Source organism: Artemia franciscana, chromosome 16 (assembly GCF_032884065.1).
Source record: "Artemia franciscana chromosome 16, ASM3288406v1, whole genome shotgun sequence".
NCBI lineage: Eukaryota > Metazoa > Arthropoda > Branchiopoda > Anostraca > Artemiidae > Artemia > Artemia franciscana.
In genome coordinates this window covers 29449069-29474983 of record NC_088878.1, presented here as the reverse complement: position 1 = coordinate 29474983, position 25915 = coordinate 29449069, and the positions used below count along the sequence as shown (strand labels likewise).

General features: G+C 35.5%; 1 protein-coding gene across 1 annotated transcript in view; it reads right to left on the bottom strand.

The window, feature by feature from the left end:
- Positions 1-25915, bottom strand: part of LOC136037321 (uncharacterized) — a 95387-nt gene that overhangs the window by 52198 nt on the left and 17274 nt on the right. Inside the window, exons 2-3 of the mRNA XM_065719989.1 lie at positions 19078-19167; positions 13485-13908 (exon numbers count right to left, since the gene is read on the bottom strand). Coding sequence (XP_065576061.1) covers positions 13485-13908; positions 19078-19146 — 493 coding nt within the window. The 5' untranslated portion in view covers positions 19147-19167. The remainder of the gene's footprint in view (positions 1-13484; positions 13909-19077; positions 19168-25915) is intronic.

The window sequence follows — 25915 nt, the reverse complement described above, 5'->3', positions numbered from 1 at the left end:
GATTTCCATTAAGATCACTTGATGTTTTTGGGGTGTTTCTCTCCTTTCCCAAAAATTAAGGAAATTTCCTCAAGCTCGTAACTTTTGATGGGTAGCATTAAACTCAATGAATTTTGTATATTTTAAATCAACAATAAAATTAAATTCTTTTGATTTAATTCTCTTGATACCACGAACTGTTTGATTCATTCCACGAACTGTTGAGGATCTTTCTATGGAGGTTTTACTAAAAATTGATTGATTCTGTGACGAATTTTCGGATATTTCCAAGGCACCAATGCTCCAACATTGATCGAACTGTCATATTTACCATAGGAACTTGAATATAAAGTGGCTTTCATACTACTTAAGTAATTATTAATGTTAAATGGTTAATTTACGTGACGTTTTGTATAACATATCATGCTAAAAAAGTCCTTTCACATTAGCCTTGCGCAAAAATCTCCACTTTGCCATTTACGTGAAGTAGCTTATGTTATTGAGTATACAAAATAGTCCGTGATTGGTGAGTCAAAATCTTTAAGCAACCAGAAATAAGTTTACTTTCTTCTGGAGCTTATGTAAATACAAATTTCTCTGCAACAGAAGCTAAACAACTGCCTAACTCCAAAGAAAAACTGAGACACATCCTTCTTATTAATCTCATCTAAGGGCTCATCCAGGATTTTTCTTTGGGGGGGGGGTATAGTAAAACACTTTTAAAAACACATCAAAAATGTTTTTACATATATTCTTGTTACGTCTTTACAAGTCGGACAAAAATTTCAGGGGGGTAACCAGCCCCCCCCCGTAACCCGTCCCAGATATAGTACTGATCCCATCTTTAATTGGGTGTTAGTAAAAGAGTCAATACTCTTCGTCTTCTAGGGGTAAAATTTTCACCAGATGTCATGATGTGGGCTGAAAATCTTAGTAAAAGGTTAAAATTTGGTTCTGATATTATGACTTATGCTGAATTTTACAAATTTTTTTTTTATTTGCCAACTAGCTGTGGAGGAGGTAAAACTTGTCAAATCAAGAAAAAGGACCAGTAAAACCAGTCTTGGTCACAAAACTAATATCGAATTTTCATAATAAAGTTAGACCAACTGGCTCCAAGATGTTAAGAATTGTCCTCTGGTTCAGGATCCTTTTCCCCAATCAAGTTTATCTTTTAGGGCCGTTATTGAAATTGAATACTTATCCTTATTTTGAAGTTGACACAAACCCATGTTGCTGCTCTTCAGCGACTGCAAAATCAAGCAGCGGTAGCGACACCGCCTGAAAAATATGTTACCAAAATCCTTCAGCCGTCACAGGGGTATTTCAATATGGCATCTCTTTGAGTACTTCATACACAGATGCACTATCCTATAGTGCAAGATCTGTCAAAGCTCACGTCTGGAAGGCCTAATCCAATAAAAATTCACTCTCTGTAGTGCTTTGGTTGTGACTACCTTTAGCAGAGAACTCCCCACAAGGAATATGTCATAGAGAGCTTTGATCGACACGCAGTCACCATGTAGAAGCCTCTCCCAGCAGAAATTATCCCAAAAGAATATTCTCCTAGTTCCTTCAAGGGAAGGTTTAGTCAACATATAAATAACAGAAAAAACAGTTGCAATGGCAAAAGTTGCCTTGACTAGAAGCATAGCTCTAGGTAACGGCACCTTGAAGCCGTGGAAGCATATTCTCCTAGCAGCTTCATGGGGAGGTATGATCAACATTATAAGTGAAAGAAAAGACCGGTCGTCACAGCAAAAGTCCCAATGACTAGAGGCATAGCTTTAAGCAACGGCACCTTGAAGCCTAATTAAGAAAAAAATTAAAATATATATCCACTTATTCTCACACAATCACAACTTAAATTGCTGATGAAAGGCATCTTTCCAGACACTCCACTTTAGTGATCAAGATTAGTGATCACTTTAGTGATCACTTCAAGCTCCAAATGAACTTTACGCCTTCTAGAACAAAAGACCTCATATGACTCAACAAGACCTCAACAAGGCTACTTAAAGTTGCATTAAGAAGTATGAGACAATTTAGATTTCTCTTTGGTAGAAAGTCAGGGAATTTCTGAATGTTCTTGGGTAGAATTTTAGCTATTTCGGGGCATCAGCTCATTCTTATATTTGTTTACTTCAAGGCTCAATTGAACCCTGAGCATTCTGGCCAAAGAACTCATATCCTAAGATTCCAATTATCTTCAAAGTTACATTCAGAAGTAAGGGACGATCTAGATTTCCTGTTGATAGAAAGTTTGGGATTTTCTAAATGTTCGTGGGTAGAATTTTAGCTCTATCGGGGTACAACTCTTGGGTAAACATAATAATGTTTTTATTTATAACAGTAACAGGCGTTTATAGCAGTAACATCAACTGTCAATATAAATTGTTTGTCCCTCACAAAAGAAAAGACGAGTGGATAGCCTTAAAAAGCGTCAGGAATGACACTATACATAACGCATTATAGCGCTATATGATGCTATAATGACGATGATATTCTAAAGTCTTTGCCTTCAACTGACATTCACCAATTTTTTCCTGAGGAGAGAGGTAAAAATATGAATTTCTGGCGAGGGGGAGGGTAAAGGTTTGTCTGGTCTTTTTTGCTTTTAACGTTCCCCACTGTTTCTAATATTACACAATTTTTCTACCAAGAGAGGAGGAAAATGTCCAATATGATCCCCCCTCGACATCATTTTAGTGAAGTATAGTGAAGTCTACGAAGAGAGAAGGAAAGTGTCCAATATGATCTCCTTTCCTCGACATCGTTTTAGTGAAGTATTGTGAAGTCTACCAAGAGAGGAGGAAAATGTCCAATATGATCTCCTCCCATCGACATCGTTTTAGTGAAGTATGATGAAGTCTACCGAGAGAGGAGGAAAATGTCCAATATGATCTCCTTCCCTCTACATCGTTTGGTGAAGTATGATGAAGTCTACCAGAAGAGGAGGAAAATGTGCAAGATGTTCTCCTCCCCTCGAAATCGTTTTAGAGAAGTATGATGAAGTCTACCAAGACAGAAGGAAAGTGTCCAATATGATCTCCTCCCCTCGACATCATTTTAGTGAAGTGTGATGAAGTCTACCAAGAGAGGAGGAAAATGTCCAATATGATCTCCTCCCATCGACATCGTTTTAGTGAAGTATGGTTAAGTCTACCAAGAGAGGAGGAAAATGTCCAATATGATCTCCTCCCCTCGACATCGTTTTAGTGAAGTATGGCGAAGTCAAACAAGAGAGAAGGGAAATGTTCAATATGATCCCCTCCCCTCGACATCGTTTTAGTGAAGTATTGGGTGTATGTTGCCTTGCTGATTAGCTACAGTGAAATTACCTAATAACTTTTAAAAATATGTTCAACCACAAGGATTAGATTAGTAACGGGACAAGATAAACTTAAAGAATATTAATTACGCTTCCTTTTTTCCACGCCTCTCATTCAAAGAGTAGTTCGTGACTCTCTTTATAGATAATTACGAGTTTGTCTCGAAATTGACGAAGCCAGAGAACAAAATATTCGCTCGTTAAAAGGTCATAGGGGCAGGTAGCAGGAATATGAAACTCTGGATGTCTGAAAATTAGCCTTAATGCCCGTTCACACCAAACGCATACGCAGGAATTTTTTTGCGACGAGAGAACAATTTTTTTTGTGAGGATGGAAGGGGTGAATTTTAAGATAAAGGTGAACTATACAAAACTTATGGGACCTTGCACATGAATTTATAAAAAAAACGGAACAAACAGATGAATTACACAAAAACATGACAAAATCGCGGAGAAATCGTGAGACAGGGGGAGATAAAAAAGATTGTTTTACGGACAAATCTTACTAAGGATCCCGCTCCGCTCCTTCTGTGTCGTTATAACCTTTTATATGACAAAGGCTTTTTCGGAAAGAGGTGGACTATGAAACTGCAGATGAAATTTCAAGTTCCATTTTTGATCTAATTTCTATTCCATTTCCACTTCGATTTCAAGAATTTCGATTTTCATAAACTGATCGGTAGTAAACTTGATTTCATTTTGATTGGCATGCGATATCTGCTGGCAATTTTATTACGAATGATTTGGCAAGAAAAATTGGTGAAACTCCTCAGGACAAGGCCGTATCCAGAAGGTCGGGGGGAGGGGTACTGGGTTGGGTTACCTCCTAAATTTCTGTCAAACTCGTAAAAATGTAACAAAAATGCATAAAAACAAATTTATGATGTGTTTTTGAAGCTTTTTTCTATCCTCCTCCCCCCTATGAAAAGGTTTAGAATATACCCTTTACTAAGGAAAGCAAAATAAGAACATTTTTTTTATCCTATGGACTCACCTTAGGTCTATTCACATTTAAAAACAACCATTTTCTAAAAAAAATATTGACTGTTTCAGGATTAGGAAGTTTTAATGGCAGAAGTATATAATTGTCAGTGTTGCCATGTCAAACTGCGAAAGCAAATAACTAAGACTAATTATTCAAATTTGATGACGCTTTTTCTTCGAAAATATTTTAAGATATTAGCGGTCTATGGATTTCCAAAACAGCTACACCTTTAAAGCAAAGCTACTCAGCTGTTTGGTGATAGTCATTTGCAGATTTTACTTTTTCTTCTCTTGGATTTTCATCGACGTCTTTTTTTTTAGTTTAGCGCCCGCTACTACCAAAAACCGCATGGCCTCTTGTGCAAGTCTTTTTCATCAAAATTTTAATTTTGATGATTTTTAAAATTAAAAATAAAAAAATCAGACTTTATTTTCACTGTTCTTTGTACTTCATTATTCCAGGGCTAGAAGATTTCTAAAATACTTGAAAATATTTCTTGCTTCAGCAGAAAATAATGGCAGAACAAACTTGATAAAAATAGACAACTGACAGAACGGCTTGAATAAAATAAATCGTTTTTTTTAATATTGATTATTTGTTATTTTTTTGTGAGAAAAATCACTTTAAACATTTTTCTTAAATATTCTCTTCTCTTATAGGCTATAAACATCGACAAATTAAATAAGGCACAGTGATAAATTTTTGAATTCATAATAGCCGGGTCGCTCCTTACTACAGTTCGTTACCACGAACTGTTTGACTATAAATTCAAATATAGATAGATGTACTTGAATGCAGAAATATATTTCATATATATATATATATATATATATATATATATATATATATATATATATATATATATATATATATATATATATATATATATATATATATATATATATATATATATATATATATATATATATATATACTACTAACAAATCACCACAGCACCGAGCCACCTGAGGCCAACACAGCTACGCAAGTTCCTCCTCTGTCTCAATCTGTTTAAAGCCTCCCTCTTTACACCCTTCGAGGAAATTCCCATTTCTTTCAAATCTTTCTTTATGACATCCTCCCACCCCAAACGCAGACGACCTACTTTCCGTTTCGCCCTAGATGGTTCGCCAAAAAGGACAATCTTTGGCAATCTGTCATCCTTCATCCGCAGAACATACCCTAGCCAACTCAACCCTTCTCTTATTACAGCCTTAAGAAGTGGATTGAACCACACTTTTCATACAGCCTACTGTTTGAAATACAATCAGTCAGCTGGATGCCCAGAACGATCTGTAGGTAATTTCTCTGGAAAACATCTAGCAAATATTCATCTGCTTTTTGGAGCGCCCATGCTTCAGAGCCATGCTTGAAAACTATTATCACTGTAGCTCCCAATATTCTATTCTTGGTTTGCACACTTATCTTCCAATTCTTCCAAACTTTTTTAACTGTGAAAAGACACCCCGAGCCTTAGCTATTCTACTTTTAACATTTTCACTGCTCCCACAATCTTGACGAACAATACTACAAAGGTAAGTGAAACTGCCCATCTGGTGAATCTTTTAGTTACCCAACGTCACCTTTTCATCTTCACTTATTATTAGCCTAAGAAAAGAATACTTAGTTAAAGGTGTTACGTCGAAAATAAGGCGTCATTATTGTACCTTTCAACTATGCTGAACAAAAAGGTTATCTCAAAATTTCGATCTTACGACTTTGGAGAAGAAAGTTAAACAATAAAATGGCAGAAAAAAAAATTGGATTCTATTACAAATACAAACAAGAGCTAAGAGCTCATATGGCACTTGTGACGAGGCAAGAAGAGCTAAGAGCCAAGAGCTCATATGGTATGAGCTCTAACAAAATTCTAAGAATCAATAGATTGATTTAAAAGGAAAATCAGAAGCTTAATGCCAGTCGGGATTTAAAATAAGAGCTCTGAGTCACGATGTCCTTCTAAATATCAAAATTCATTAAGATCCGATCACCAACTCGTAAGTTATAAATACCTCATTTTTTCAAATTTTTCCTCTCCCTTTTGCCCCCCAGATGGTCGGATCTTGGAAAACGACTTTATCAAGTCAATTTGTGCAGCTCCCTGACACGCCTACCAATTTTCATCGTCCTAGCACGTCCAGAAGCACCAAACTCGCCAAATCACTGAACCCCTCCCCCAACTCCCCCAAAGAGAGCGAATCTAGTACGGCTACGTTAATCACGTATCAAGGACATTTGCTTATTCTATCCACCAAGCTTCATCCCGATTCCTCCACTCCAAGTGTTTTCCAAGATTTCCCCCTCCAACTCCCCTCAATGTCAAAAGATCTGGTCGGGATTTGAAATAAGAGCTCTGAGACATGAATTCCTTCTAAATATCAAATTTCATTAAGATCCGATCACCTATTCGCAAGATAAAAATTCCCCAATTTTCACGTTTTCCAAGAATTCCGGTTTTCCCCTCCAACTCCCCCCAATATCAAAGGATCTGGTCGGAATTTAAAATTAGAGCTTTAAAGCACAAGATCCTTCTAAATCTCAAATTTCATTAAGATCTGGTCACCCTTTCCTAAGTTACAAATAACTCATTTTTCCAAATTACCCCCTCCCCTCCCCAACTCCACCAAAGAGATCAGGTCCGGTCCGTTATGTCAGTCACGTATCGTAGACAGGTTTTTATTCTTCCCATCCAGTTTCATTCTGATCTCTCCGCTTTAAGTATTTTCTAAGATTTCCGGTCCCCTCCCCCACCCCACCCCCCTAATGACGCTGGATCGAGTTGAAATTTAAAATATGAGATCTGAGTTACGAGGTCCTTCTAAATATGAGGTTTCATGAAGATCCGATCACTCGTTCGTAAGCTAAAAATACGTCATTTTTCAAATTTTTCCGAATTAACCCCCCCCCCCCCGCCAAAATAGAGCGGATCCGTTCCAATTATGTAAATAACATATCTAAGACTTCTACTTATTTTTTCCACCAAGTTTCATCCCGATCCCTCCAATCTAAGCGTTTTCCATGATTTTAGGCTTGCCCCCCCCCCAAACTCCTCCCAATGTCACCAGATCCGATAGGGATTAAAATAAGGGCTTTGAGACACGATATCCTTCTAAATATTAAATTTCATTGAGATCCGATCACCCGTTCGTAAGTTAAAAATACCTAATTTTTTCGAATTTTTCGAAATTAATGACGTTTCATCCCGATCCCTCCATTCTTAGTGTTTTCCAAGATTTTAGGTTTCCCCCTCCAAACTACGCCCAATGTCACCAGATCCAGCCGGGACTTAAAATAACAGCTCTGACACACGATATCCTTCAAAACATCAAATTTCATTAAGATCTTATCAACCATTCGTAAGTTAAAAAACTTCATTTTTTCTATTATTTCCGAATTAACGGGCCCCCACTCCCCCCCCCAGATGTTAAAATCGCGAAACCGATTATTTCTAATTTAATCTGGTCCGGTCCCTGATACGCCTGCCGAATTTCATCGTCCTAGCTTACCTGGAAGTGCCTAAAGTAGGAAAAACCGGGACCGATAGACCGACAGAATTTACGATTGCTATATGTCACTTGGTGAATACCAAGTGCCATAAAAACTACTTGAGCAATTGGGAAAGATCCAGGAATTACAGGAAATATTTTCATACATTAAACAAAATTCCAATTACGATACAATTCACTTTCAAATTCTAGTTCACTTTCAATTACTTTGAATATATCGTAAAAAAAAACCACGGAATAACGGGAGCAAAAATCAAAGGCAGGACATGCAAAGAAAATGAAACCAATTTGGACCTTAGCCAGATTTTTAAAACCCTTTAAATTAGTTTGTTAATCTTACTGTACTGACGTCAAAGCTGTACCTTTTCTTGTTAATTAAAAAAAAAGAGTTTTTTCTGAGGGAAGTAAAGAGTAAGTTCGAAGAGAAGCTTCGCAGTCCTTGCCCCCTCTATAAAACTAGCTCAAAACAACTGACTCGTAATAAATTCTGAAATACTAGCACTAAACCCAAGACCGAGTAAATAAAACTGATCTCTTAGGAGCATGAACGTCTTCAAGCAATCTGCAGGAAATAAAAGACTATAAATAAGGCTCTCAATAGTCTTGCAACAGCCACGATATTGCCAACTTTTTATATACTCCACCCAAACCGTATCCAGGGGTAAGGATTCGGGTTTTGACCCTCCCCTCCCCCGAAATGTTTGTCTGACTCGTAAAAACGTAACAAAAATGAATATAAACGAATTTTTCATGAGTTTTTTTTGTCCCAAAAAAAAATTCTTTTGTATCCCCCCCCCCAAGAAAAATCCTGGGTAAGACCCTAACACAATCCTATTTTCTAAAAAAAAACAAGCAGTTTCCAGTAAAGCGCAAGTTTTTCAGTGCTGTTTACGTTTTTTTTAAGAACATTTTGGAGCAAAAATGGAAAACAGCTTTTCTTGTGCAAGTTCACGGCGGAGAAATTTTTATATTATTTTCTGTGCAAATGGGTAAGAAATTTTATTAAGAGGTGACACAGAATAAACTCATGTGCTGAGCATAAAAAATATTGAAGCAGTTAATATTTTTCAGATCTAGAATAAAAATGTTGAATAATTGGTTGCAAAAATTAATTTTCGTGGGTGTGTTTTCAAAAATAACTTCCTTGAGTGTCTGGGAACTTCTTATTTAAATTATGAAATAAAATTAATTATTTTATTATTGGAATCTCCAAAAAAAACTATGATTCCCCCCCCACGAAAAAATTCCTCCGTCTTTGCCTTGCTGAGCACAAATACAATTGAAGTATCTTCTTATATCTCAAGTATTTTTTTTTTTACTTTTTTAATGTAATAGGGCGTTTATATTCTGAACATTGTATAACTGAACAACATGTTCTATTTGACCATTTCTCATCAAATTTATGAAATATAGAAATAAAAAAAAACTGAGCATAGATAAAATTAAAGCTTTTTTTTATATTCCAAGTATTCTTTTTTAGTTTTTTTTTTTAATGTAATGGGCCCTTTATAAACTGAACATCTAATAACTGAACAATATATTAAATTTGACTATTTCTCATCAAATTTATGAAATACAGAATCATTAAGATCCGATCACCCACTCGTAAGATAAATATCTCATTTTTTTCAAATTTTTCCTCTCCCTTCAGCCCCCCAGATGGTTGAATCGGAGAAAACGACTTTATCAAGTCAATTTGTGCAGGTCCCTGACATGCCTACCAATTTTCATAGTCCTAGCACGCCCAGAAGCACCAAACTCACCAAAGCACTGGACCCCCTAACTCCCCCAAAAATAGCAGATCCAGTCTGGCAACGTCAATCATGTATCTGAGACATTTGTGCATTCTACCCACCAAGTTTCATCCCGACCTCTCCACTCTAAGCGTTTTCAGAGATTTCTGGTTTTATCCTCCAATTCCCCCCAATGTCACCAGGTCTGGTCAGTATTTAAAATAGAAGCTCTGAGACATGAGTTCCTTCTAAAATGCAAATTTCAAAAAGATCCGGTCAACCGTTCTTAAGCTAAAAATACCTCAATTTTTCTAATTTTTCCGAATTAACACCCCCTCCCCCAAAGAGAGTAGATTCGGTCCAGTTAAGTCAATCACGTATCTAGGACTTGTGCTTATTCTTCCTACCAAGTTTCATCCTGATCTCTCCACTCTAGGCGATTCCCAAGATTTCCGGTTCCCCCCATCTCCCCCAGAAGAAACTGAATCCCGTCAGAATTTAAAATAGGAGATCTGAGTTACGAGATCCTTCTAAATATGAAATTTCATTAAGATCGGATGACTCCGTTGTAAGTTAGAAATACCTCATTTTTTCTAATTTTTCAGAATTGACCCTCTCCCCAACTCCCCCAGAGACATCAGATCCTTTCTGGTTATGTCAATCATGTATCTAGGACTTGTGTTTATTTTTCCCACCAAGTTTCATCCCGATCCCTCCACTAAGCGTTTTCCAAGATTTTGGGTTTCCCCCTCCAACTCCCCCAAATGTCACCGGATCCGGTCGGGATTTATAATAAGAGCTCTTAGAGACAACATCCTCCTCAATATTTGATTTAATTTTGATTAAGATCCGATTACCTGTTCTTAAGTTAAAAATGCCTCATTTTTTCTAATTTTTCGGAATTTAAAAAGTAGAGTCGTGAAAAATAGTCAAACTTTAGCGTAAAGAGCGGGGTGTTGAGGAGGGGACAACCCCTTTCATATGCAAAGTAATTTCTGTTCGTTTTAAGTTTTAATGTCCTTACTTTTAGTAGAAAAAACTTTTCATATTTATTTTTTCATTGTTTTTTCAAATAATGCTAGAAAATCCTGCCCCCCCTTCATTGAAATTATCTTCCCCAACGAGAAGTTAATCCATGGAAATATCCTCCCATGTAATCCCCCCACTCAAGTCTCCCCCCTAAACCAAAAAAATCACCCTGAAAACGTCTGTACATTTCCCAGTAACCATTACTATATGTAAACACAGGTCAAAGTTTGTAACTTGCAGCCCCTCCCACGGGGACTGCGGGGGAGTAAGTCATCCCTAAAGACATAGCTATTAGGTTTTTCGACTATGGTGAATAAAATGGCTATCTCAGAATTTTTATCCGGTGACTTGTGGGAAAAAATGAGCGTGGGAGGGGGCCTAGGTGCCCTCAAATTTTTTTTGTTCACTTAAAAAGGGCACTAGAACTTTTAATTTCCGTTAAAATGAGCCCTCTCGCGACATTCTATGACCATTCAAGCCAGCAACCACTTGAGTGTTACAACTTAGGCTGTGGAGGGCTAATACCTCCCTTCAATAAAGATGGTATTAAGTCATTTTAAGCTTTAAAGTTACTATTTACTATTAATTGAAAGCACCTTTTCAAGATGTAGTTGCATATAAACTCTTGAACCTCCTCAACTTTCAAAATTTTTGGTAACATTTGAAAAACCCCAGGGATATGTATCTGTACGCTTCTAAAACCAGGAAGAAAAGTTTTTCACTTAAAAAAAAAAACTTTTAAACAACCTTTATCGATCAATATTTTTCTTTTCTTTTCTCTTTCATTTCCTTCTGTAATGCGTTGAGAGCAACTATTATTATTCTCTTTATCAAACAGTTCGTTGTAAAGAACTGTAAGGAGCGACCCAGCTCAATAGTAACCAAAATTATCAAAAATAGAGTTTGATACTAATAGATATATCAAAAGAATCGGCTTACTGTGCTGATTTTTAAATATATACGTTTCGTTAAGTTTAGTCTTACCTATTAAAGGCTACGAGCCTGAGAAGTTTATTATAATTTTCGATAAAAGGGGATACAAGCCCTAAAAGTATTCGAATCCTAATGAAAATCACACTGTCAGATTCAGCATATCAGAAAACCCTACCACGGATGCGTGTTTATTTTTTTTTTCCAGGGGTGATCGTATCGACCCAGTGGTTCTAGAATATGGTGAGAGCATTCATTCGAACGGAAATTAAAACTTACATTGTTCTTTTTAAGTGACCAAAAATATTGGAGGGCAATCTGGCCCCCTCCCCCGCCCCTTTTTCCCAAAGTCGTCCGACCAAAATTCTTAGATAGCCATTTTGCTCATCATAGTTGAAAGACTCAATAACTATGCATTTAGATATAATTTGACCCCTCCCCCCCATAGCCCAAAAAGAAAGGTCTTTAAGTCAAAACATTTGTTCATTTCTTACGCATAGTATTGTTACTGTGAAGTATGTATACATTTTTGGGCGGGAAGAGGGCGAATTTTTTACTGGAGGTATTTCCATGGGGAATTTTCTACAGAGAGGGAAGTTTCCAGGGGATGAATTTATAAGGGGAAATTATACCCTGGGGGAATTTGCCAGAATTCTTATACAGAATTCTTTTAAATGTCTTGCTTTCTCTTTTCCGTCTCAATTTTACGCGGGGAGTTGTTAAGGGTCATTGTCGGGGGTAAATTTTCACCGGTATTGAATTGTTTAGAGTATATTTCCGTGGGAGGGGGATTTCTCCGGGGAGATGGAGCCAGATTTCCTGGCATTACTTAAAAATGATCAGAAATTAAATTTAAAAAAACAAGTTTTTTTCAAATGAAAATAAGGAGCAACATTAAAACTCAAAACGAACAGAAATTATTACTTGTATGAAGAGGATTGCAACCCTCCTCTTTACACTAAAATCTGAATTTTGTCCCAATTCTTTTAGAACGACTCCTGAAACACAGGGTTCGTTTAATTAGAACAATAGGAAGCTTTTTTAAAAGTACTAAAAAACTTTACGTTCGGTGGTGAGGCGAAAATACCTTGGAGTCGGACCTTTCTATATTTCTACTAGTAATTTCGCAAAAAAAGGCCTCACCATTTGGACAAATATTTAGTATTTGAGTACAATAGCCTAGAAATGCCATTACCAACTGAAGCCGAGTGGTTGGATCAAGGTAGGGGTGCCACCAGGTGAAAAAATTACTATATTGTTGGAAAAAAAAAACACTAAATCAACAAGAAAATTATCAGATTCTTGAAAAAACGACTAAATTAGCAACAAAATCAATAAAATTATAATTAGCCACTTAAACAGACTAGAAATAGTAATTTTGCAAAAAAAGGCCTCACCATTTGGACAAATATTTAGTATTTGAGTACAATAGCCTATCAATGACATTACCAACTGAAGCCGAGTGGTTGGATCAAAGTAGGGGTGCCACCAGGTAAAATAAATTACTATTGTAAAAAAACACTAAATCAACAAAAAAATTAACAGATTCTTGAAAAAATGACTAAATTAGCAACAAAATCACTAAAATTATAATTAGCCACTTAAACAGACGACTAACTTTTACATTTTACTAGTTTCAGTAGTTTTTAACGCTGTCCATATGATTAACTCGTTTCACATGCCCTGTTACCACTACCTTAACACTCAAGACTCAACTCCTTCCTTAGCATTTAACAGTCAAAATAAAAATGCGATAGCAAAAATACCAATATTAATGGTTTAATATCATTTTCATTTCATCAATTAGATATCCTATCAACTCAAGCATTAAAATCATATTTAGAAAACAGTACATATTCCAAAAACCTTTTAAATTAATTTACACCACAATCTCTTTTAATATCCCCATCAAACAAATTCCAAAACTTAGCCCTTCTAAAAAAAAATGCTGATAATAAGTTGCCTGAGAAATGGGAAAATCAGATTCTTACCTCTGAAGTTTAATTCCACAACCTCCAAGTCTGATATAACCATCGGCGGCTTTGTCGCTGTTTTTTCGTAGTCATTATACCACTCGCACCTTAACCTCTTTGCTTCATCCCACACTTCGATCAGCTCTTCATCGTATTGTACAACTATTGTATTCTCATAAAACTTTCCGTTCATGTCAGGTTTTGTGCCACAACTATTGTACAAGATGGAAAACCTGAAGCTTTGTTGTGCAGAGTTTGGTTGTACATAAGAGCATTCACCGGCACCGAATGCACCCTTGGAGAACACCAGACCATTAAATGGTCGATCGAAAGATAGCTGAACTTCCATGTGATTTTTAGCACACATAACTTCTAGATTTGATATTCGTGGCATGTTCGCTGGTCGTTCTTGCTTCCATGTCTCTTGCTGACCCTCAACAGTCTGAGAAAATATAAATCAATTTAAAAGAGAAATCAAATTAATTATAGTTCAATAAAAGATCAATTTATCTAATAAGCTCATTTCCAATATGAGAATTGTTTAAAATTTTTTGCCGCCAATTGCTCAGATACCAAGAGATTAAATGAATTCATCTATTATAAAAACTAAATCAATTAATTCAATATATTAATTCCGTTTGACATCGTTACATAAAATTCAAATAATTCATCAAGTAGATTTTAAATTAAAAAAAAAATACGTTCTCTATTTTTTTTTTTTTGTGTCACTGATTGTTAAGCCCAGATAGACTGTGAATATGAGAAAAATTAATAACTTAATGACTTGTTATGTTTGTCGAAGATTATTATAGCCCGTTAAATTAAATTAAAAATTAACCAGACTAATAGGTTAATTGAAAGAGTAATACTCAAATAGAAGCTACATTGGAAGCTATCCGCTCCCTCTTCAATAACACATAGACGTTCTTGCGTCTGTACCTCACTGCAGTCGATTTGTAAAGACGTCAGCAGTCAATGGACTCGAAAAAAAGGTAAGCTCGTACAATAAGCAGAGTGAAAACACAAAGAAGCAGGGAGATTACTTATGAAAATGCTGTAACTCAGGCATTTTTCGTTCTGTGTGTTCGCTTAAAACTTTATGCAAAAGAACCAACCAATTTCTGTGTAAAACAATCAACCACTCAGTAATTTCATCAACAATCATTTGGTAAAAACAGGTAAAAACTCCTTTCAATTCTATTAACGCTTTCTGTTAGGATTTGGAACCGATTGCTAGTAGTCTGCATATCCTTTCAAAAAGCTAAGAATACTTTCTCACTCTGTGAGATTGGTGAAGAGTAGTTGGGGGGGGGGGGGGGTGTAGCTCATTTCTTTTTGAGTATCAAAGTCCAATCCGCTGTGCCTTATATTTTGTTTTAGAAATTAAGGAGGGGCGGGGTTAAACTTAACAATCTAAAAATAAATAAATATATCGAATAAATCTACAATCAAAACAGTTATTTTTCTAATTGTAATTATTTTTTCTTAAAACTCGACTAACCTGTAGTAGTCCTTTTGACTGCTGTTATTTTGCTATGTTGTGTTTTTTAAATATAATTAACTTGATTGAGAAAGAGAGAGCTCCTCTTGCAACAAATCTGGTTTTGTGTAATAAACAGCTTTTTTTCGCCATTTCTAGCTACAATTATCTCGCATGATGTAACATGATCTCGTATATCTCAAAATGTTGGTCAGGATGAGCAATCAACATTTCAAATATGCCATACGGTTAACTGATTCTGATGGTTTCAACAGAAGGTACGCCGTTAAAAAAAAAAAAAAAATGACGTGGCCGTTAAGTTCAGGTATTTAAAACTTTGAATGGCTTAAGTTTTGTCTGTGCCAATAATGCCCATAGAGGGAAGTCCTTAAAGATTTAACTGACGTGAAATATTTTTGCTAAAATTTGATACAATCAATGATTTCAACACAAGATCTTACACCTATGCCACAGCCTTTACTCTTGTGCTCGCACCTCTGACTTTCGTCTACTTTGGATTAGGCTCAACCTCTTTGCATATGCCCTTTTAGCTCTAATCTTCCAACATATATATATATATATATATATATATATATATATATATATATATATATATATATATATATATATATATATATATATATATATATATATATATATATATATATACTGTGTAACTTCTATATTTTATATTTAATATCCTGACGATAAAATTTTTTCCTGAACCCTATATTTGGGTGCAATAAACCAGCAGCGTCAATTCAAAAAACTTAGGAGGGGTGTTCAAATGTATTGTATAATATCTAGGGGGCAAAGTTTTTTCTCAAAAAAGGCGAAAAAATTCAAAAAAGGCATTTTTCAATGAAAATATCCCCCTAGAAAAGTATTTTTCATAATCTAGGGGCACAGGCCCCTCCCTTGATTGGAATTGAGGGCACTGCAATACAAACCCACATTCAATGTAGATTATTTGCAACTACTTATCGAATAAGCTTACTTACTATGTTCTGTTCAACGGTGTCTCGAAAGTGCCTCCCTTTAGGTCGAAAAGTTCATGTTTGGGTACAAAGTTGGCTTTAAATGTGAGCATTGCACTTGGTTATAGCAAGTTAATATTTTTACTAAGGACCTTTTGCTAGTCAAATAGAGTGTTTTTATAAAATAACGAGCAAAATCGTCAGAAAAAAATAGTTAATGACAGTAAATAGAGTCAACTAATTAGAAATTTTATCAATTAAAAAATTAATTAGAAGCTATCCTACATTATGATGACTGGCTTTCGCGGACCGTCATCAAAAGTGTTTTTCTGCTCTACGGTGGCACCTTTGAATGTAATATGTGTTTCATGTACAAAAATCCAATACTAAATCATACCGCCAGTATGTGGAGGCTTGAAGACTAGAAGTTAGGTTATATATAAGGAGGATCTTTACATACCTAATCGGGTAGCAGACTCAACGTAGCTTTGCCCCAATAATCGAGGACTCCATCAGGAAATTTTACGATGTGGGGTAAACTTTCATGAGTGGAGGGGGGCAACTTTCAAGTGAATCGGAGTAATGGTAATAAATTAAACAATTTTAAACGTATTAATTTGCATTAATGTCTTATTTAAAAAACATGATCTAGTTTGAAACATATCTGACGATAAAGGGGAGCAAATGTCCAGGGGTAAATTTTCATGAGTGGAAGGAGCTACTTTCACATGAATCAGAGTAATGGTAATAAATTAGTCAATTTTAAACGTACTAATTTGCAATAATGTCTTATTTAAAAAACATGATCTAGTTTAAAACATACCTGGCGACAAAGGGGAGCAAATGCCCAGGGGTAAATTTTAATGAGTGGAGGGGGGCAACTTTCAAATGAATCGGAGTGATGGTAATACATTAATCAATTTTAAACGTATTAATTTGCAATAATGTCTTATTTTTAAAAAATGATCTAGTTTAAAACATACCAGAGGACAAAGGGGAGCAAATGCACAGGGGCATAGTTTTTAAAGTAAAGTTTTTTCATTCTAATCCTTATTCCAAGGATAGGTATTTGCTCTTGACCTTCCCTGGATGGACCCATGCTACAATTGAAAAACTATAGGTCCCATTTGGAAATTAAGAAACAAGAACAAAAAAAAGGTACAGAGCTCAAGGAATATGGGGTAGAAAGAACAAAAAAAGAGATATTAAAAAGGGGTTTTAGGCTAAAATGTCGCGAAAGATAGTACATTTTATCGAAACGTTTCGATCAAACTTCAAAGAGGGGATGCTGTGATCTATTCAAGCGGTTGAAGAATCAAGGGACGCTGTAAAAGTTTGCTAAAATCATAAATGGGCCATCGTGCTGGATTTCTCGTCTTTTAGAACACAATTTGGTAATTCAGTTTGATAGGTTTAAACTAATATGAGCACAAGATGATGCAAAAGGAATATACAACGAAATCTAGAGTAGCAAGCGCAACAAGGCTAATATATTTACACATAAATAAATGTCAAGCAATAAAATCAATGGTTAAAGGGAATCGATACCTTAAAACCATTTTGCGAGCCTCAGCTTCGGCTGGTCGTCTCAAAGACAAACGGCCCATTTGCGAATTCTCCCGGGGAACTATTTATCATTAAAAGCTATTGAGATTTTGTGATTTGACCATGCAATTTGATTGAAAAGCCAGTGAAATTTCGTCCGCAAGGTATTCAATCAAAGCGGGTAGCACCATAGGAAATTCAAAAGCTGCAAAATTGATTAAATGACATTTTTTATTAGCAGATTTTTTGTGTTTTCCCAAGAGGCATGCTAGAACATTTTTAGGGACTGCCCTTTCCCGAACTTTAAAAAGAAAATTCTGTTAAGTTCAATCGAAAAAACTAAATTCACAATTTCCAATGATATAAGTTTCGTCAAATGGAACACCTCTATCCCCGTCACAGACCGAGAAAAGCTAAATGAATTTTCAAGATTTCTGGGAAAGTAAATGTCGGTTTTTAGTTTTCTGTCATTCATTTGGATATTTTATCCAAGCTCTACAAGTTATGGCAAGATCACCCAATGAATTCCAAATAGTTTGGTCATATACAATAAAAACGTTTATAATGGACTAGACAATGCGATCCTTTAAGGTATTCCAAAAAGTTGTAATAAATAAATAAAAAACTTCAGAAAAGCGTGCTAATTTTAAGAAGCCCAATGCAGAAACTCCTCGAAATGTCAAGACGGCGTAAATGTACCATATCTGGCAAACCTGTTGCCAAGCGAAATATTTTACACATAGAACGTCTTGCGCGCAAGAAAGTGACAAAATGGGTATCGAAAACAAGTCCTAAAACAAACGCAGGGCCGTTTCCGGAGTTACTCGCACCCCTGATAAAATTAACCTGATACCCTACCCAAAAATTCAATACTAGCTTGCAAACGACGGTACTTAGGTGTTATCTCGACCACACTCAAGAAGTGAAGTTTGGTTAATCATAACGAAATATAACTAAACATGATGAAAATACAATACTTTAGCAACAAAATTATGGAAACCATAACAGAAAATTATTGAAAGCAGGCCGCTCAAAATGCATTGCATTAAATACCGAACCAACTTCATTAAACTTCATTAAATACCAACTTCATACATTTAATATTTAATTAAAATATGTCTGAATAGTAGTTTATCTCACTTAGGCTAAGCTTATTATCTGAGAATTTCCACAGAAATACCGGTTTTAAACAGACCAAACAGGTTAAACTTCTTGAGTGAAATCGGAATGACACGTAAGTACCCAAACGACTAATGCATCACCTTTCGAATAAGATTTTGGCCGCAGAACGTAGCCCACCCTCACTTTGAACTGCCCTGAGCCAAGGTGGCATTTGCTAAATTCCCTTTGACTAGCTACTTGGATTATCTTCCCAGGTCCTTAGGATTTTTGAAAAAGTTCTAAATCCTGCTGAACCACAAGAATCCCTTTTAAATTTGAAGCCAATATTAGACATGGTTTTTGTCTAAGCATTATGCGTAAGAAAATAAGACACGACTCAAAGTGTACCGTGTTCAAAATATTATAGCACTTTCAAATCTATATTTAAAAAATCGTAAAACATCTAAAAAAAATATCTAAAAATATCTAAAAATAAAAGTTTACTGACCGAAAAGCAAAGAAACAAAGAAAACATCAACCACATTCTTTTTCGGCATCGACGACCGGCATCCTCCATAACGATCTGTGGCTAATACCCCTAGAAAAATAAAATATGGTATAAATTAGGCATCACAACATGCAAGAAGTATAGAAATAGAAAAAAATAAGTACGGTAAAACTGAGATAAAGAATGAAATTCTAAATTGCATGCTCTATTGTTTATGGCAAAACATCGTTTTGAGCTACAATCGATCCTCGGCAATTGAAAATATTACTATCCTAATTGCCTTCAGAAAACATATATTGGAAAATCTGTAGGATCTCAACGTTTAGCATACACAAGTCTATTTAATAATCCACTTACACACGCTAGCCATCCTAAAACATATCGTGTATATTTCCAACCACTTTTAGGCAGATTAGTTTTATACCCTGTTCTGGCGCGCACCCACAGAGGGGTTAAAGGGGCTTTAGCGCCCCCTCAAGAAAAAAAAACTTTCTGGTTTAAATTTTATTTAATCTCCTCGGTTTTGTCATTCATTCCAAAGTCCCTACTCAAAAAACTTGCACTCAAAGAGCTAAAATAAACTTAAAGTAATGCATTAAAATAATGTTTATTCTAAGGAATTTAAAGTCTTCTGTTGGGTGGCCCAGGGACCCCAGTCAGCCCTCCCCATAATATTTTTCTAAGTGCATCATTGCAGACACAAATGCGTATACAGAGGATGGCCTTTGGTCCATCCTTCATCTAAAACCTAAAGTGTTTTATGAGTTACTCAATATTTCATGCATTTTTTTAACCTGCCAGTTTTTAGCGTTTCTCCAAAATTGGTGCATTTGTCGGTGCATCTGAGCAGTTGCTGAAGGTATATTTAGTATCCCAATAAAGGGGAAAGTAGATTGGTGCATCTGTCGATGCATCTGATCAGTTGCTGAAAGGATATTTAGTATCCCAATAAAGGGGAAAGTAGATTGGTGCATCTGTCGATGCATCTGATCAGTTGCTGAAAGGATATTTAGTATCCCAATAAAGGGGAAAGTAGATTGGTGCATCTGTCGATGCATCTGATCAGTTGCTGAAAGGATATTTAGCATCCCAATATAGGTGAAAATTAAATTGGTGCATTTGTCGATGCATGTGAGCAGTTGCTGAAGGGATATTTAGTATCCCAATAAAGGGGAAAGTAGATTGGTGCATCTGTCGATGCATCTGATCAGTTGCTGAAAGGATATTTAGTATCCCAATAAAGGGGAAAGTAGATTGGTGCATCTGTCGATGCATCTGATCAGTTGCTGAAAGGATATTTAGCATCCCAATATAGGTGAAAATTAAATTGGCGCATTTGTCGATGCATCTGAGCAGTTGCTAAAAAGATATTTAGTATCCCAATAAAGGGGAAAGTAGATTGGTGCATCTGTCGATGCATCTGATCAGTTGCTAAAAGGATATTTAGTATCCCAATATAGGTGAAAATTAAATTGGTGCATTTGTCGATGCACCTGAGCAGTTGCTCAAGGGATATTTAGTATCCCAATAAAGGGGAAAGCAGATTGGTGCATCTGTCGATGCATCTGATCAGTTGCTGAAAGGATATTTAGTATCCCAATATAGGTGAAAATTAAATTGGTGCATTTGTCGATGCACCTGAGCAGTTGCTGACAGGATATTTAGTATCCCAATATAGGGGAAAGCAGATTGGTGCATTTGTCGATGCACCTGAGCAGTTGCTGACAGGATATTTAATATCCCAATAAAGGGGAAAGCAGATTGGTGCATCTGTCGATGCATCTGATCAGTTGCTGAAAGGATATTTAGTATCCCAATATAGGTGAAAATTAAATTGGTGCATTCGTCGATGCACCTGAGCAGTTGCTCAAGGGATATTTAGTATCCCAATAAAGGGGAAAGTAGATTGGTGCATCTGTCGATGCATCTGATCAGTTGCTGAAAGGATATTTAGTATCCCAATATAGGTGAAAATTAAATTGGTGGATTTGTCGATGCACCTGAGCAGTTGCTCAAGGGATATTTAGTATCCCAATAAAGGGGAAAGTAGATTGGTGCATCTGTCGATGCATCTGATCAGTTGCTGAAAGGATATTTAGTATCCCAATAAAGGGGAAAGTAGATTGGTGCATCTGTCGATGCATCTGATCAGTTGCTAAAAGGATATTTAGTATCCCAATATAGGTGAAAATTAAATTGGTGGATTTGTCGATGCACCTGAGCAGTTGCTCAAGGGATATTTAGTATCCCAATAAAGGGGAAAGCAGATTGGTGCATCTGTCGATGCATCTGATCAGTTGCTGAAAGGATATTTAGTATCCCAATATAGGTGAAAATTAAATTGGTGCATTTGTCGATGCACCTGAGCAGTTGCTGACAGGATATTTAGTATCCCAATAAAGGGGAAAGCAGATTGGTGCATCTGTCGATGCATCTGATCAGTTGCTGAAAGGATATTTATTATCCCAATATAGGTGAAAATTAAATTGGTGCATTTGTCGATGCACCTGAGCAGTTGCTGAAAGGATATTTAGTATCCCAATAAAGGGGAAAGCAGATTGGTGCATCTGTCGATGCATCTGATCAGTTGCTGAAAGGATATTTAGCATCCCAATATAGGTGAAAATTAAATTGGTGCATTTGTCGATGCCTCTGAGCAGTTGCTGAAAGGATATTTAGTATCCCAATAAAGGGGAAAGTAGATTGGTGCATCTGTCGATGCATCTGATCAGTTGCTAAAAGGATATTTAGTATCCCAATATAGGTGAAAATTAAATTGGTGCATTTGTCGATGCACCTGAGCAGTTGCTCAAGGGATATTTAGTATCCCAATAAAGGGGAAAGCAGATTGGTGCATCTGTCGATGCATCTGATCAGTTGCTGAAAGGATATTTAGTATCCCAATATAGGTGAAAATTAAATTGGTGCATTTGTCGATGCACCTGAGCAGTTGCTCAAGGGATATTTAGTATCCCAATAAAGGGGAAAGCAGATTGGTGCATCTGTCGATGCATCTGATCAGTTGCTGAAAGGATATTTAGTATCCCAATATAGGTGAAAATTAAATTGGTGCATTTGTCCATGCGTCTGAGCAGTTGCTGAAGGGATATTCGTCATCATTTCAGTAATTGCTGAACGGGTAGATTAGGCATGATAACTGAGCATTGTTTTAAAAATGGGACAAGTATCAGAGCATCAGGATATTCGTGCTCTGTCAATACAAAAAGTCGACTTATCTACTTTAAAACAGAACCCACAACATAGTTATTATTTAGAATCCAGTTCGAGAAGGAGAATGTTATCTTCAGTAGGAAACAAGGGCGCTGGGTGTATGCAGGTTTGAAAACTAAACCGGATACAGGCTCAGATATTTAGGAGACAGTACATGAGGGTCGAGGTGAGGAAGCATGGTGAGAGGTATAATTCACGTGGACATATGAGACAAAGCACAACTCCTCTTGGATTTAGTAATTGAGATCTAGGGGAAAAGAACCACTAATAGGGTCACTCAAAACAATGGAATTATTCAGAATGATCAAAAGGTCCAAAATAAGTATCTGCCAAGGGAGACATAACACATTCTTCAGTAATATAGTCTAGTATAAAATGTGGATTTGTTGAACTTTGTTAAAACCACAATAATGCAAAAAAACAACTGTAAGACCTGGGCCCTTGAACCTTACAGGGAGTTCCTCGGGAATTATCATGGGAGTTAGAAGTCCCCAAGGATTTAGTCTATTGTATTTAGAAAAAAAGTAGTTAGACATTAGAGAAAGTAAGGCAAGCTCAAGGATTATTGCAGATTAGGTTGAAAATCACAACGGAAGAGAGTTCATAAGCATACCAACCTTAAGGAAAATTGATTGCAATAGATAACCAATCGATTAACCTGAATACCTGCAAAGATTCGTGCGGTTATGTTTTTTCCCATCATTTTTATATGGAACTTTTCTGTGTGTATATAAAATTGTTTGGATTGATTGCAAACAGCGATATTACCAGGTCTCTGTTTTAAAGAGGGTTCGACCCATGGAGAGAAAAGGTAAATAATTATTAGCAATAACTAATAAGTATGTTATTTTCCAACCGTTCCAATTTGTGGAAAAGCCTGGACGCAGAAAATTGCGTGCTGTCTACCCCCTCCATGCAAAGGCATTAGATTGGCTCTAAAAGTTTTATTTACAAAACGATGCAATTTCAATAAGCATTCGTTTGCAGTGATTTCTAAGGAAAGATGATCTCAATATGGACGATCTCGAATTTTGACTCTGTTTGACATGAATCTGAGTCGTGTTCAAGTCCAATTGGACTAAGCTCAAGCTTGATGTATCTCCGAATAGTCTAATGTTGTTATTCGATTCGAATGTTGGCTCGAAGTTCAATCGAGTTTTAAGTGTCATCAAGCTAATTTTTCACTTACCTCCTCTAATTCATAGTTTAAAAAAGGTTGAACTTGAGTAGTACAGCTGATATTCGTTTCTCCATTCTTTGACAAGTAATTTTTGTAGAGTATAGATTAGATATTAAATTAGTCATTTAAATATGAGATACTTTTATAAAGTTAGATACAAGATTTTTTTATATTAGATATTACTTATTTATTAGACACTAAATGCTATTAGATATAATTAAATTAATTATTAATATAATCTGGCCCACACAGCACAGTGTTTAGAAAGAGAAAACAAATCTAAAAGGTGAAATTTAGAAAAAACATATTTATGTTGTTTTGATACAAGTGGGTCTTAAAAATTTCGGCTCGGTAAAGAGACAAAAATAAATCGAAATTGCTCTTGTTCAGTTATCGCAACATTGAGTCTTGGGCTATGTCACTTATCTATTGTCAAGTAAAAAAAATTATCCCTAAAAACGTCAAATATATATACAAGTGTGTCCATTATGTACTTTTGGAATTAGTAAGTTTTATATTTTATGCCAAATATCAGGCAAAAATGGAAAAACTGATACGACAAAATTTTACAGAATCAGAACCTATTAATGAAATTATGTTAAATTAAATACAATTATATTAAATTCATTTAACTATTAAATTAAATTATCGATGAACCTATAAATAAAATTAATCAGAACTATGTTCCAAAGAGCCCCTTCGCTACCTGGTGTACAACGGTTTCAAAAGCATTTTTTTTTATTTTTGTGTTTTATGTAAGCTTGCTGTAGTGATTAATTGTCTTTAAACGAATAAGAAGGCAAATTAACATATATAATGAATAATAACATATAACATAACAATAACATATAACAATACAACATAGCCTACATACAATACATAACAATAAAAAAATAACATATATAATGAATAATAAGGGCAAATTAACAGTCGAATCAAAGTAAGTTTAAGAGCCTCGAGATTTCAATAACTTGTACATATATCATTCAATTAGCTAATGCTCATGTTAATCAGACCGAAGATAACAAAATCTTACAATATCCATACTTTCACCATTAGACAGCTGTGGCATTTCAGCTGTTCAATTTCTAATAGCCTAATCTGGTGAGCTTTAAAATATACTATATGGCGGTAAGTATGCAAGTTAGGACTCCAGGCGCGTAACCCACATCTCCTCGAAATTTACGCAACGATTTAGGATTGTTAGTACAGTAGGCTGTCTTATAGTTCTCGTTTTATACACATATTCTTGTGTTTTTATTTTCTTCCCCCTCTTAAAAAATTCATGCGTGCTGGCCTGTTTTAAAATAAATAATTCCCTGAACCACGCTGCGTTGCCAATTAATTAGTTCCTAAAACAAAGTTTGATTTTAATATAGGGCATATGAAAGATTTTTCAATAATAAAAAAACTGGTTCATTTCGATAGAATTCCAAACCAGACTATAATTCGGACTTACAATAGTATGTATATATCCAAGGGTTCCAGGATTTTGTTAGGGGGTATTTTTAGAGGGGGTGTCCACGAAAGAACTTCATAAAACGCATTATAAATCTGTTTATGTGTATTTTTGTTACGTTTTAACGAGTCAGACAAGAAATTTTGTGGGGGGTGGGAACTCAAACCCGGTAAATATTCTCTGGATACGGCCTTGCTTGCTTTTAGTAGACAGCTTACCTTCTTGCTGTATTGTTTTTGCTTTGGTGTTTTACCACATTGTATCTTACTTGAATGTGAGTTTCCTTGTCGTTCTTTTTATTTATATTTTGTGGTCTATTGTTTTCTTTATATGATTTATTTTGATTCTTTTTTGGGGGCTTTAGTTTCGTTGGTAAAGGTTTCCGGATGTGAAGCCGAAATATTCAGACTTTTATTTTTTTATTAAAAAAAATAAAAGATAAGTAAAAAAAATAAAAAATATATAAAGAAAAATTAAAAAAAAATATATAAAAAATATAGATTATTTTTTTATTAAAAAAAATATAAAACATGTTTTTTTTTTACTGTTTTATTGAAAATAAATCCCGTTTATGTATATTTTCGTGTCAATTGACTGGGCAATTGTCAATTGACAATTGACATTGCCACATTGACAATAAAACATTGTCACATTGACAATTGACATGGTCAATTGATAGGCAATTGACTTGGCAATTGTCAACTGACAATTGACATTGTCACATTGACAATAAAACATTGTCACATTGACAATTGACATTATCAATTGACAGGTAATTGACTTCACGTAATTTGAATGCTCTAACAAAAATGTCCAGTATGTAGTTGACATAATATGTCACCTATTTTTGAATCTCAATGCTTGATATAAATTTCTCTATCAATCAAAGCATAGTGAATATATTTAATCAGCCGTAACTAAGCACAAATTTCTCATACAACGTGAATAAGTAGTGCCATATCTGTTTC